At 40.9% G+C, this 14,213-nt stretch overlaps 1 protein-coding gene across 1 annotated transcript in view; it reads right to left on the reverse strand.

Annotated features, from left to right (window-relative positions):
- The window catches only part of ADGRG2 (adhesion G protein-coupled receptor G2), a gene marked incomplete at its 3' end in the record, with an annotated part of 54,744 nt that extends 41,889 nt beyond the window's left edge, over positions 1-12,855 (reverse strand). The window contains exon 1 of the mRNA XM_080354319.1: positions 12,753-12,855. Within this exon, the coding sequence (XP_080210445.1) occupies positions 12,753-12,784 (32 nt within the window). The 5' untranslated portion in view covers positions 12,785-12,855. The remainder of the gene's footprint in view (positions 1-12,752) is intronic.
- Positions 12,856-14,213: the final 1,358 nt, after the last annotated feature.

Raw genomic sequence — 14,213 nt, forward strand, 5'->3', positions numbered from 1 at the left:
AGAGCTTATCCAAAAGCTTTGTTAATCTCAGTAATTGTATAGGAAGCATCTCTTCAGTCTCCTACTCACAGGTTCCATCATCTGACATTTTAATAGCAACACTGAACTCCTAAGAAAGAAGCAAGAGTTTGATTCTGAATCCTCATCTCATTCTCAAGCCAGGAAGCTACTAAAAAAAAAAAAAAAAAAAAAGAAAAAAGAGCATGAAAAGTAGGGTCAAAACCTGGTTTGTCCACATTTATTCCTAGTGATGGTTGCCTAATGTGAGCAAAAAGACATGGCAGTAGACAAAAGAACATGCCTCCCACTGTAAGAGATAATGTTCTATGAAATTATACACTTTTTTAAAGAGGTCTTTTCAATAAAGGTACATCAGAATATTTTGCATGTCAAAGGAAACATTAAGTGAAATGTGCTTTTTGCATGCAGTATTTCCTAAATAAAAACTTTTAGGGACACGTAGTTACAAGTGGTTCTATAATTGATTCTTGAAACAAGCAGAAACTTTACATACTGTTTATGTTTAATGTATCAGCTTTATGGTAGACCAGAGCATTATGCATGACACCAGAAATTTAACTTTGCCATCACAAGTTTGACATATGTGTATGTTGGTTAGCACTCATACTGCTTGAAAACTTCACTATATTTTTGTACATGCTTATGTTCCCTTATTTCCAAGCACGGTAAATTGGTTAGCACTCATACTGCTTGAAAACTTCACTATATTTTTGTACATGCTTATGTTCCCTTATTTCCAAGCACGGTAAATTGTGAATTCTTTCAGGAGCTGTAAATTCCTTTTAAGGTTAGGACTAAAATGTATTTTTTGCAAGCACTCACATTAATGTAAATATTTATCAGCATAAAATCATTACTATGGGCTGAACTCTCCAAGAGAAGTGGTAGAGAATAAACTGCCAAAGAGTGAAGTTGCTAGATACTTGACATTTTGGAAATGGATTAAATGCACATAAATTACACACATATGATAACATAACATAGATTACATAAAGCAAAGGCTTTTTAAAACTTAGAGCACTGCAACATTGTTGCCAGCCAGTGGGCATGTGGGCAATTACACAATATATGATATTTCTAGTCCAAAAATAAGATCATACTTCTTGCATTGAAGCAAACCAATCTGGATGATGACACATACTGCTTCCACTTTGCAGATTTTGGATGCTGTGCTTAAAATTCAAATACACTAAGGAAATAACAGTCAAATTGAGGCAACATCATGACTGGCATCTGCATGGGTGCTGCAAATGTTAATGAGCAGAAAGAAAAGCTATTGATGAAAGGAATACAAAAATCAAGCATACTTGATATAGTATGAGAGGAAAATAAATAGTATGCTAAAACAATGGACATAGCTAATACGCAGAATCGTATGCAGGAACAGACCAATAAAAGCAAGTAAAAATAGCAAAAAATGTCAAAGGTAGACTAGCTTTCTAGAGATTTACAGGAAACATGTCCAAACCTGTCTTCAGCTTACATTAGTGCCCTATCCACCAGAAGCAACAATTGCATTCTAAGAGTTCAAATTTCTGGGCAGAAGCCAAGAAATTCCTGGTTGTGACTCCAGCTCTGCCTGAGTGCTATGTAGCCCTGAAGAGCATGAACAGACATTCCTCTAACTCAAGCCTGACAGAATGAGCTTTGCTAATATTTGCCCAGTGATTAAACGAAAGACTACAATAAATACTTTCAATACTTTTTTATCCCCTCCAGTTTTTTTTACATGATTCTCACTTCCTGAGATAGGCCTGGCAAAAACAAATGGGGACAGAGACACAGCTTCATGTTGACAGAATATAGTCACATCAAGAACTCCAAATCTATTCAAAGCTATGAATGCAGGTTAATGGTCCGACGGAAAGCAATAAAATCCAGAGAGCAGGAAAGGGAGTGGATGTATCAAGCAAAATCCTGATGTGGCCACAGCTCAGTTGACTTTTTGTAAGACTTAGGACATTTATGCTAGCTGAAGATTAGTTCCAATGTATGGATAAAAGGTACAATTAAAAGAGTTAGGAAAATAACATTAGTATTTCTTTCTTTTTCCAACAATGCTGTTTAGACACTAGAAAAAATGCTGCTAGCTTTGATAGATTTAGATTAAAAAAAAAAAAAAGACGTACAACATTATTTCACCATATCTATCTAAAAAAGATCATATGATACATTCCAAAACACTTTCTTAAACTTATTTAAACCCTTCTTTGTATTGGAATTCTAAAACTCTACTCTTAATTATGATCGTGAAAAGTAATATAATTGTAAATATATAGTTGTGGACATCACAGAATTAGGCATAAGTGATTTTTTTTCATTTGTTATTAATTTTGTTCATTTGTTCAAATAAACACTTGTATTGTTCATTATAATAGGTGGATACGGCATGACTTAGAGAGCTGAGCATGAATCTGCACAGTTTTTGCAGTAGGATAAAAAATTTTCACTTGTAAATCAGGCAAATCTAATCACGTAAACTGCTACTGGGCACAACTACTGAGTCACCCAAGCGTGGGTGAGAATTCTATGCAGAGACCACAGGTAAAGATGTAACTAGCTATCTTTCTCACTTACTATTCTCAAATAAGAATTACGTCACTTTTATGCACAAAGAGCTAACTGTCTGAAGTAGAAGAGAATGTAATCAATTACTTTATGGTCGGTAGATATAATGGAAATTCAGAAAACAGAAAGTAAGGGCTTAGGCACAAATCTGTTCTCTCTTGTTTGCTCTCCATGAAGAGTGCTCTATTTTGACCAGTGACAATCTTGTAGCATTGGTACCAAGGTTTCACAACCAATCATACCATACATTAACTTGAAAGTGAAACTAGAATTGATAGAACTTTTCTTAAAACAAATTAAACATACTTCAAAAAATTAAACGTTTGTTTTGCATGTTGTGTTACGCGCCTTGCAGTTCTGCATTAATACAACATTCTCTGGAAATTAAAGAGGTTACTGGAAATGAAGAGAGGAAGACGGTATAAAGGGGAGTCTGTATTCTTATCATTAGTATTAACTAGGTTATGTCATGCTACTTTACTAGTTTTCTGATGGAATTGTCCTTCAACACAATGTGAGTTTTACTTGCCTAAAGAGTTGCCAAAGTTGAGTTTCTGCAGGAGAAGTTGCTGAAACCTAATAGGTTTACCAAGACAAATACTGGAGAGGGAGCCTGCTGCAGAAGGACCAGCAGAAGAAAGGGTGAAGGTCAGTAAGTCAACAGCAACAAAAAGAGTAGGCAAAGAAAACTGTTAAAACCAAGGCTTGTAAGGCTTTTACCATGTTTATATGTTTACTCCGCTGTACTCAGCTTTGTACCTCTGAAAGATGAGAAACATTGTTTGAAGTTGACTTTTAAATGTCCTTTAGGTAGATACTCAGAAGTATCCACAGTGATTTTGAGGTGCCCCAGGAAACTGGGCTTGTGTTACAAACACAACTGGAAGGCAGATGACATGGTGTCCATGCCACTGCAACGAGCTTCACAGAGGACCACATGATGCAGCTCCATTCAAAGTGCAGTGTGAGAAACCTGGACTGCTTTCCAAGTGTGCACCCACAGGTGACATATCAAGAGATACAGGGGCTTACCTTAAGCCACTACTTGCCTTGTATTATAGCAGATAAATTTTCAGTAGGCTTAAAGCCAAAGAAAAGTGTAAAAATGAAAAGAGAGCTGGTTTGTGCTGTATTGTACTTCATTAAATCACCTTTTGAAAAATACATTCAAATTTTACAGATCCTGTTGAATATATCTATTTATTGACAGTCTCTAAAATGTAATAAACTATTCATTTTTTTTAAGCCAAGTTTTAGCCAGAGCAGGTTCTCACTGCCAATGCATAAACTGTTCGTAATAGAAACTTCGGTTGGAAATCATGACCCAAGGCAATCACTCATTTATTTCTAACCATGCTGTCTACTGCTGCACTTCAATGTGTTCTGTTCAAGTCACACTTATTCCACTCACAGTCTTTGGGGCCCACTCTGCCTACTTTTGTAGATAGCCCCTATTAAAATCTTGGATTTCAATAAAAATATTTCCAAAATTTATGGAGTTTACTCTTAAGGAAGATGGTAATCATGAATGGTAAGCTTCTGGCCATTGTTTTGTGACAGTCTGCAGTATTCAAATCTACACCAGCTGATAAAAGGCAGAAGTGAGCAAGAGAAACATCTTAGAGCTCATGTATGTGAACTTCTTGATGTTGCAGACTTCTTCCATCAACCCCTTATATTTTCCAGACTGGAACCAAAATGTAGTAAAGTTTTTGTGTTATTTTTAAATTTTGGCTGAAGCAAGTTAGATGTAATAGGGAGGACGCTTACACTGGAAAGTCTTATGTCACTGTGAATTTTGGCACATAGAGCATCCACTGACTTAACAGCAGAAGTTAGCACCATTGATTTTAAAATGTTGTTCCATGGGATTTTTAATGCATTTTTCCAGAAGACAGTAACAGGATTATTACTGTCTGATAATAGCTTGGTTTTCAATATTTTCTCCACTTTTTATTGAAGTCTGTAAAAACAGGCATACTGTGTTCTATACATAGTCACTTTATGTAGAACACCAGCATTTTCTAAGACTGCAGTGGTAATGTGTGGAGCCAGTTCCAGGACCTCTCAAACTTATCCTCATGACACAAATCTTTACTGTTTTCAAAGACATTAAATATTTCACTTTTTAATAAGCTGGCTTACAGAGAGTAACAAACCACTGTTAAACACCAGTCTTCTGGAAAAACTCGCAGCTCATTGGTTCAGTTCTTAACAGAAATAAACAGGAGAAAGTACTCTCCAAGAAATGCATTCTTTTGTCTAGGCTTTCAACTTCTGAGGATAGTGGTATAAGAAAAGTTTTTTTAATTTTCTTATAAGTCAATGTCTACCCTCAGTTCAACTCCTAGATCTCTCCTTAGATTCATGTAAAAATGTAAGCTCAATCATTAAGGTTCGTATAAGTGAATTAATGAGTGTAATATGCTATTGGATGGCTCTCCATTACAGATCTCAGAGCCAAAAAGTACTTTTGGTACTGAATTCTCTCTTACAGTAACTTGTGTCATTGTATATAGTGCAAAAATGGAACAGGCAACAATTTCAAAAAAGTTTTTCTTCCCTCTTATCCAGTTTGGCAATGTTTTCTCATATCCAACAATCATCTAGGAGAGGAGCAAGAGACCTCTTTCTAGCTCTTATAAAAGTTCTACACTATCTAGAAAATCCTCTTCTGCATTGTGTATTTCTTTGAGAGAACAATGTTATCCAGGTGGTTTGTTAAATCTTCCAGAGCAAACACAAAAGCCCTTCAGTGACAATACCTGAGCAGGATTCCACTTCAAAGAGTTTACAAAGTACTGATGAGACATAAGAAGCAGAGATGTAATAAAGTAGTTACGTTTGTCACAAATCTGGTTACTTCAACTTCAGGCAGGTTTTTATATTTCCATTTTTAACAAGTGCAAGATCCCAGAGACTTGTATACTTCAGAGTACAGAGGTAAATAAGTTCATGGGGTGAAATAACAAAAAAGTGTTCTGCAAAGTAGAAGACCGAAAGTACAACAAAGACTACATTTCAGTTGGCACATAGAAAAAGATCAAAGGAATGCTTCACATGCACCTTGAGCCATGCAAAAAGGATGAGGAAGTGTGTACAAAGATACAAGCATAGCAAAGAAGACAAAGTTTTGCAAAATCTTTATATTCGGTAACAGGACTTGAATTTGATGCAGAGAGAAAGAGGGAAGGACAAAGACTTTTCTAAAGCTGAAATATTCAAGCCAGGGAATAATGTAAGCAGGCTGTAAGGAATCAAGTGAGAGCCAGAAAGAAGACTGTTCAGCTCATGCTTTAAATTTTGCTACTTTTCAAAAATGAGACCTGAAAGTTTATTTCATCTTACTGTAAGGGGGGGGGGAGGGAAACCAGTTGGCTTTGCTCAGTTTACAGTCTCCTTCCCCACTCTCCTTTCCATGCTCTCTTGGCTTGAAAAGCAGCACCCTAAAAAAAGAAATTATATTATGATTTCATCCTAAGCTTCGCTTTATGGACTTAAGAGATCTCTTGGATCTTGCACTTGGAGCTGTTAAAATTTCTCTGGAAGCTAAGAAGCACAATACTTGGTGGAGACATTTTGTTTATTATTTTTTTTGGTTGTTCTTGTTGTTTTGGTTTGTGGTTTTTTTTTTTTCTTTTAAACAGTCTCTCAGACTGTTTTAATCAACAGCCCAATGACCAAAATTAATAGTTTGTAGCAAAGAAATAAAGCTCAACAGTTTTGAAAGATGTATGCACTGAAGCAAACATCTTCCTGATCTCCACTACAACTCTGATTAGGAATATGGTATCGCTATACAGCCTAAGGAAATAGTCACTTTGGCACCTCAGTCTTCCCATGGGGTAAATATTTAGGGGTCCTCTATTAATACATTCTACGAAACGGGACTATGTCAGAACCGCATTCTGAGTCTCTTTTAGCACTGCTCCTCTGGTACAATATAAGTCTATGGAGGGCAGGGGAAAAGAGACGGTACCACTGCCGGGACAAGCCCCATAATCAGTTGTTAGGGAAAGAAGGGGAGGCAGAGTTCCAACTAGAACCTACATTAGACTAATACAACTGAAACAAATCAGTCAACAGCAATCATTCTTAAATATTTGAAAGTTACCACACAAGAAAGCAGATGATTTCCAAGCAACTTCAGAATAATTTATTTAAACCAGCACAACTTCTGTGTGCAGCCCACATAAATGCATCAGCTCAGAAAACATACATTGTACAGCTACACTTGACATGGCTTCTTTCACCACCAACACCTCTATTAAAAAAAAAAAAAAGTGATTAGCCCGCTTACAAGTAAACCACCCTAACCACAGTGCCAACTTGCTGAAACATAGATAAGGGTGGAAAAAAGGAAGGTATTTTTTAATTAAAGTCACATGAATACTTGGACTCTGTTATGAATAAGTAAAGACAGGACAAAGTCCCCCAGACTTCAAAACATGAAGTGACAAGTATTATCAGAAACCCATTCAGTCAGCTCATGTCCATAATTAATTGGGTGCAAAGGAAAAAAAGATATTCAAAGTCTGGATGGGAACTCAGAAATTCAATGTGGAATTTGGCAGCATTCACTATCAGGCATGCCCAGATGTCTAATAAATCCAGGCAGAGAGCCAAAGTAATTTTTGGTCTAAGGAATATAAAATGGATTTTTAAGAGAATATTTAAACCACTAAAAACGTCAGTAAAAAGATGCTGTTTTTTGTTACGTGAGCACAATAATGTTTCCATAATCAGCATACTCACATTATTCATTCTCTTGCTAGTTCTACCACTTCTAAATGTGTTATATCTTGTCAAACACCACAGCTTCTGGCAAACCTACTACCGGATCTCTTAGGTCTTAATTCTTTGACAATTCCTTTAAGGAGCACCATAAATGAGAACATGCAGAGTGCTTAATTAGTGAGTAGTTGTTCTTTTTTTTGGTAAGTAAGGCATCACCTGATGTACTCATGCAAATTTCAGAAAACAGAAATAATGTGATAGATCCTAGTAATTCCCTCTAAATACTATGGAGTGAAAAAGTATTTTTAGTAGACTGGAGAACTTCACAGGCTATTTCTTTTCTATACATTGTCTCATCTAGCGTAACTGACATTCTACAGTTTTCACAGAATCACAGAACGACAGAATCAGAGAATGTTAGGGATTGGAAGGGACCTCAAAAGATCATCTAGTCCAATCCCCCTGCCAGAGCAGGAACACCTAGATGAGGCTACACAGGAATGTGTCCAGGTGGGTTTTGAATGTCTCCAGAGAAGGAGACTCCACAACCTCCCTGGGCAGCCTGTTCCAGTGCCCCGTCAACCTCACCATAAAGAAGTTTCCTCTCATTTAAGTGGAACTTCTTGTGTTCCAGTTTGTGCCTGCTGCCCCTGGTCCTATCATTGGTTGTCACCAGGAAGAGCCTGGCTCCATCCTCATGCCGCTCACCCTTTACATATTTATAGACATTAATGAGATCACCCCTCAGTCTCCTCCAAGCTAAAGAGACCCAGCTCCCTCAGCCTTTCCTCATAAGGGAGGTGCTCCACTCCCTTAATCACCTTTTTTTGCCCTGCGCTGGACTCTCTCCAGCAGTTCCCTGTCCTTCTAGAACTGAGGGGCCCAGAGAGGAGAACCTCTCTCGACCTACTCACCACACCCCTTCTAATCCATGCCAGGATGCCATTGGCCTTCTTGGCCACAAGGGCACAGTGCTGGCTTATGGTCATCCTGCTGTCCACTAGGACCCCCAGGTCCCTTTCGCCTACACTGCTCTCTATTAGGTTGTTCCCAAACTTATACTGGGACCTGGGGTTCTTCCTGCCCAGATGCAAGACTCTACACTTGCTCTTGTTACATTTAATTAAATTTTTCCCCACCCAACTCTCCAGCCTGTCCAGGTCTCGCTGGATGGCAGCACAGCAGTCTGGTGTGTCAGCCACTCCTCCCAGCTTGGTGTCATCAGCAAACTTGCTGACAGGGCACTCTATTCCCTCATCCAAGTAGTTGATGAATATATTGAATAATACTGGTCCCAGTACTGACCCTTGAGGCACTCCACTAGATACAGGCCTCCAACTAGACTCTGCCCCATTGACCACGACTCCCTGGCTTCTTTCCTTCTGCCAGTTCGCAGTTCACCTCACTACCTGATTGTTCAGACCACACTTCCTCAAGTTTAGCAGCAAGGATGCTGTGGGAGACTGTCAAATGCTTTACTGAAATTAAGGTAGACCATATCCACTGCTTTGCCATCATCTATACAGCTGGTTATGTCCTCATAAAAGGCTATGAGGTTGGTTAAGCATGACTTCCCCTTGGTGAAGCCATGTTGACTGCCCCTAATGACCCTCTTATCCTTGATATACCTTGAGATAGCACCAAGGATAAGTTGTTCCATCACCTTTCCAGAGATAGAAGTAAGGCTGACCGGTCTACAGTTACCCAGGTCCTCCTTCTTGCCCTTTTTGAAAACTGGAGTGACATTTGTTTTCCTCCAGTCCTCAGGCACCTCTCCCATTCCCCATGAGTTAGCAAAGATGATGGAGAGTGGCCTAGCAATGACTTCAGCCAGCTCCCTCAGCACCCACGGGTGCATCTTATCAGGACCCATGGATTTATGGATGTCCAGATTGCTTAATTGCTCCCTAACCCAGTCCTCATCAACCAAGGCAAACTCCTCCATTGCCCTGACTTCCTCTTGGGCCTCAGGGGTACAGGGTTCCTCAGAACAGCCTCTGGCAGAGTAGACAAAGAAGGCATTCAGTAACTCTGCAGTCTCTGTATCTTCTGTCACCAGGGCACCCATCTCATTCATCAGCGGGCCTACATTGCCTCTAGTGTTAGTTTTATCTGCCATGTATTTGAAGAAGCTCTTTTCTTCTAAAGCAAATAAGTCAATCATGCTACAAACTACAGTTTTTCTCTGAAATGTTAAAAATACTATTTCAGTAGCCAGCAGAAGAGGACCTAAAACAGAAGAACAAAATCAATGTTTTAATAAGGTACTAGCTGAAAAGCAGATGTTTTGTCAAACAATAATTATATTTCAGAGCTACACCGCTCATCAATAAAACAAAACCAGAAAATACTGAGGTTGGGACTTTAGCTGCCAAATACACTACTAAAATCTTGTGTCAGTTCAACTACATATTACCTAAAATAAAACTGTCTGAAGCTGATGGAAGTAATACTCGTAGGTTGAGCACCTGTGGTATACAGCTCACAGCTGGAGACAAATGCATCTGACTCATGCAGGGAGGAGTGTGAGATTCATTTTTTTTTGTCTTTGACTTAATGGATCCTACAAAGGATCCTTTGTCCACCCTGAACAGCCATAAATTTCAAAGGCACAAAAGGAGTGCAAGATTCGCAAATAATTGAGTCCTATTAAGTACCATATAGTTACACAAGACTATCTTTTCATAGAGCAAATATAGATCCTTTCCATATTATAATTACACTGACTGGAAGACCAAGACCCTTGTAATCATGATTATCTATCTAAGAAAAATGAAATTATTCACTCTGCTCCTTTCTTCTTCACAAGCTGAGTAGCACCTACCAGTGTCCTGCAACAAATTAATATTCTCTAAATTTGTGCATCTGAAAAAAGAGTGAAGTTTTTACTTGAACCTAGATATAACAATACTACTAAACTTATTTATCAGAAAGCTAATGTTTCAGGCCAAAGAGCATGCTTTATTCATGCCAATAATTCTGTTGAAGGCAACAAGACTAATTGTATGAGCTACCCTGATTTTGGCCTTCCAATAATCCACTATTCCACTATTCCACTGAAAACATAAAATTCCAAAGTCAAGTGTAGTGATCAGCTTTAAAGGTATACTGTGTTTGACAAGGTCACTGATCATTTTACAGAGCAAGAACTTAAAATTGTCCAAATTTAACAAGTTATTCTCTCATGAAATCCAAAACTTTCTCCGTCTGCCAACATTCTACAGCTATTGATGAAAGACCTGACTAAAGCATTTACAGCACAAAAACCATATAAATTGAGCAATGAACTTGAGACTGAGAATGTAGTCCTTTATCTCTCTCCAGCTGGCTCTAATTTGAGCCAAGTTCTGTTGATGTATAAGAAATAGAGGTTTAACATTAAATTTGGAAGTATGTACTCACAAACTCTATCTGATCTATAGAATTACCTTAAGATACTAAAGTAATACTAATAAAGATACTAATAACATTAGTTTACTTGGTTTCTGACTGCCACAGCAGAAATAAGATGATACTAGCTTGCAGTGTAAGCAGAAAATTTTGTGGTCCCAATTCATACCTGAGCAAACTTTGTTTACGCACAATTTCTTCCCTAAATCTTCTTTCAAAGCATTTCACTTTCGAGACTGTCTTTATCAATAAATTATAAGTGTGCTTACTCAGTCAAGACAAGTACTTGGAGACCCTTCTAAGCAAAGGACATGTTTTCTGTTCTTTAGTTTAATTCAACAAACACAGTTCTGGTCAGCTGGTAGAAGACCAAGTCCTGCTTGTTTCCCCCATGCACACAGTCATAGAAGTGTACTTTCCGTCCTAGGAAGAAAGGGGTATAGCCATAAGCTTAAAGCTTAAGAACATGAATCTCAACTTGCGCATGAGGATGCATGCTGTTAGCCTATGCAACCAAAAGGAGGAAACGTATTTTGAGCAGAGGCGCACACTATACCAGCTTTAGCTTTTCAGCACAAGTGACAGAGCTAAATAGCCAAATAGTTTGCTTTGGGACCAAATAACACTTAGATCTGCAAGCCTGAGGTTGTAAACTTTATTTTGGCTCACACTTGAAGCTCATTTTACCATGCATTCAGCACTACTATAACTGATTTCATGTAAGCCAAAACCAGCCCGGGCTTGTACAACCACACGTTTAATTTGCTGGATAGGCACGCCTTTAGAAAGATAGTGAATTAGTTTACAAACGTTGCTTCAGCATTTCTGCATAAATCAATGCAAGACAATCACACAGTTGCTTTTGCAACAGAGTTCAGAACTGTTATAAATTCTACCTGTGAATGATGAAACCTATATATTTACAAAGCAAAAATAAATGCAGCCAGAAAAGAAAGCTTCCAGTGCACTGATATTTCTTCACTTAGCCAGTGTAAAGGGAAAAGTAAAAAATAATAATAATAAAAAAAAATTAAAAACCAACCAAACAAAAAAACACAGACCAAAAAAACCCTCCAAACAATTATTGTGCACAACAGGTGACTCTGAAGACATTTTACTTTCAGTGACACCGGTTACCTTGCACAATGTACAAGAAACAAGCATCAAAAACTTTTGGTGTTAATATATTCTCAGCACCCGTTCCCACAGAAAACGTGTGTGAGAGTAAAACCTGGCCCAGTCTAGAAATGCAGACCCAACGGGACGCTTCCCTTGCTCTTCATCGTAGAAAACATTCAGACCCTACTGATGCATCAAACAAAACCATTCATTTTTAAACCGACTTAAATGTTACTGTTTTCTCATCCTCACTGATTAAGCGCTTAAAATAAGGCTGGAAACCAGAAGGAAACCTTTCTACTAGCACTACTGCGGAATGTACCTGATAAGAAGAGCAGTCCCCCTTCAAGACGAACTCTGAAACGCGTCCTCCGCAGCCTCTGATCGTGGCCTCACAGCCCGCACCGGCCCGCGCGCGAGTACCAACGGTCACCAACGGCCACCAACGGCCCCGGCAGCGCGCAGCCCCCGCCCCGGCCCCACGGCACGCCTTGTGCCCGCAGGCGGGATCTCCCCTCAGGCCACTCGGACTGTGCTTCCCTCGACCAGGCGAAACCCGTAAGTGCCACTCAAGGGAGGGATCGCCGAGGGGAACGTGACGAAGGGGGAGCCGCAGGACTTGGCTGCAGGGAGCGAAGCTCCACGACTTGCCCTCCTCCGCCCGCCACCGCCAGCTTCGCAGGCAGCTTCCCGCTGGACCCTTCTGCCCTCACCCAGCCGTCCCCCCAAGGACGGTGAGCGGGAAAGCCCACCCGCAGAGAGCCGCACACCTCTGCCGCCTAGCCCCGGAGCGTCGCTCACCTCAGCCCGTCAGGGCGACTCCAACCTTCGCAGCCCGCCGTGTTGCCGGTCCCCCACGCCCTGGAGAGCCCGCCGCCCCCGGCCGCCCACGCCCCGCGAGCCCCGCAGCCGCTCACCTGGCCCCGGGAGACCGCCCGTCCCGTCCCATCCTGCGCCGCCTCCCCGCCGCGCTGCCCGCTCGGCACTGGGCTCAGAGACGAAGCGGTCGGCCCCCGCAGCTGGGGCAGCCGCTGGACACGCTCGGGGGGCGGAGGCAGGCGAGGGAGGTGCTGCGAGAAGCTGAGAGGGAACCCAGCGCTGCGACGGCGGCCGGCGGGGCCGCCTGGGAGGTGCCCCTGCTCCCCTTTGCAAGGCGGGCCCGGCGGCGGCTGCGGGCGCCTCCCCAGCCGGCGGCCCCACGGGTGCGGGCGTTGTCCCCGGCTGCTGAGGGGAGCGGGAGCCTGGCGGGGCAGCTCCTGAGGCGTTCGGCTGGCCGGGAGCAGGTCTAAGGGTTTAAAGGCAGCAAGCATGCTGCCTCATTAATGCTTACTAATCCTCGTTAATGTTTATAAATACATAAAGGATGAGTGTCACGAGGATGGAGCCAGGCTCTTCTTGGTGACAACCAATGATAAAACAAGGGGGAATGGGTTCAAACTGGAACACAAGAGGTTCCACTTAAATTTGAAAAGAAACTTCTTCTCAGTGAGGGTAACAGAGCACTGGAACAGGCTGCCCAGGGAGTTTGTGGAGTCTCCTCTGGAGACATTCAAAAGCTGCCTGGACACATTCCTGTGTAGCCTCATCTAGGTGTTCCTGCTCTGGCAGGGGAATTGGACTAGGTGATCTTTTGAGGTCCCTTCCAATCCCTAACATTCTGTGATTTTGTGATTCTGTGAAGCAATAGCTGGATACAGCAAACTCTGGGGGACTAATTACCACTCCGATTAAACTGTTTTAAAGTCCTTGGTGGAAAACACATTCAGTGCTAAAACAACTTTTTTTTTTCTTGTATAGCTTATTTCACTTTTAGAACAGACTTAACTACATTAAGCCCTAATGTGAATGTAGTTTTTCAGAATTAGCAGCCTTCATTCGATTTCGTTTGAGATTCATTCCTTCAGTCAGTTCACATTATTGACAGTGTAAATGAACTTTGCTTAGCCATCAGAAGGACAGCAGTAAGCTGCAGCTGTGGCACTCCTCTCTTTTTAATTGCTTGGGATAAAGTGAATTCTGAAAATGCAGCATTTTCAATGACCTTTCATTTGTTTGTTTGTTAATTGCTTAGTGTACTGAAATGTTTAGGAACTGCTCTCTGGGTGTTGGCTGGAGCTTCAGTCAGTAGACACAGCTGAATGTGGCTCCAGGGCACAGCTGGGCAAAGCAGTTCACACCACATCCTGAGGGAAAGGTTGGAACCTTAGGCAACAGCTCTTCTCAGTGTTACTGAAGATGAGACAGGGATAAATTCTACAAATTCCACAGACAGCAGGTGTTCCTGGGGATGCAGAGTGTGATGAGTCCACATGATGAGCAGGATTTCATAGAAAAGTACTTGTGAAGAAGAACCGGGGTTAGTTGAAGAGCTTTGTTTC

Source organism: Nesoenas mayeri, assembly GCF_963082525.1.
Source record: "Nesoenas mayeri genome assembly, chromosome: 1".
Classification (NCBI taxonomy): domain Eukaryota; kingdom Metazoa; phylum Chordata; class Aves; order Columbiformes; family Columbidae; genus Nesoenas; species Nesoenas mayeri.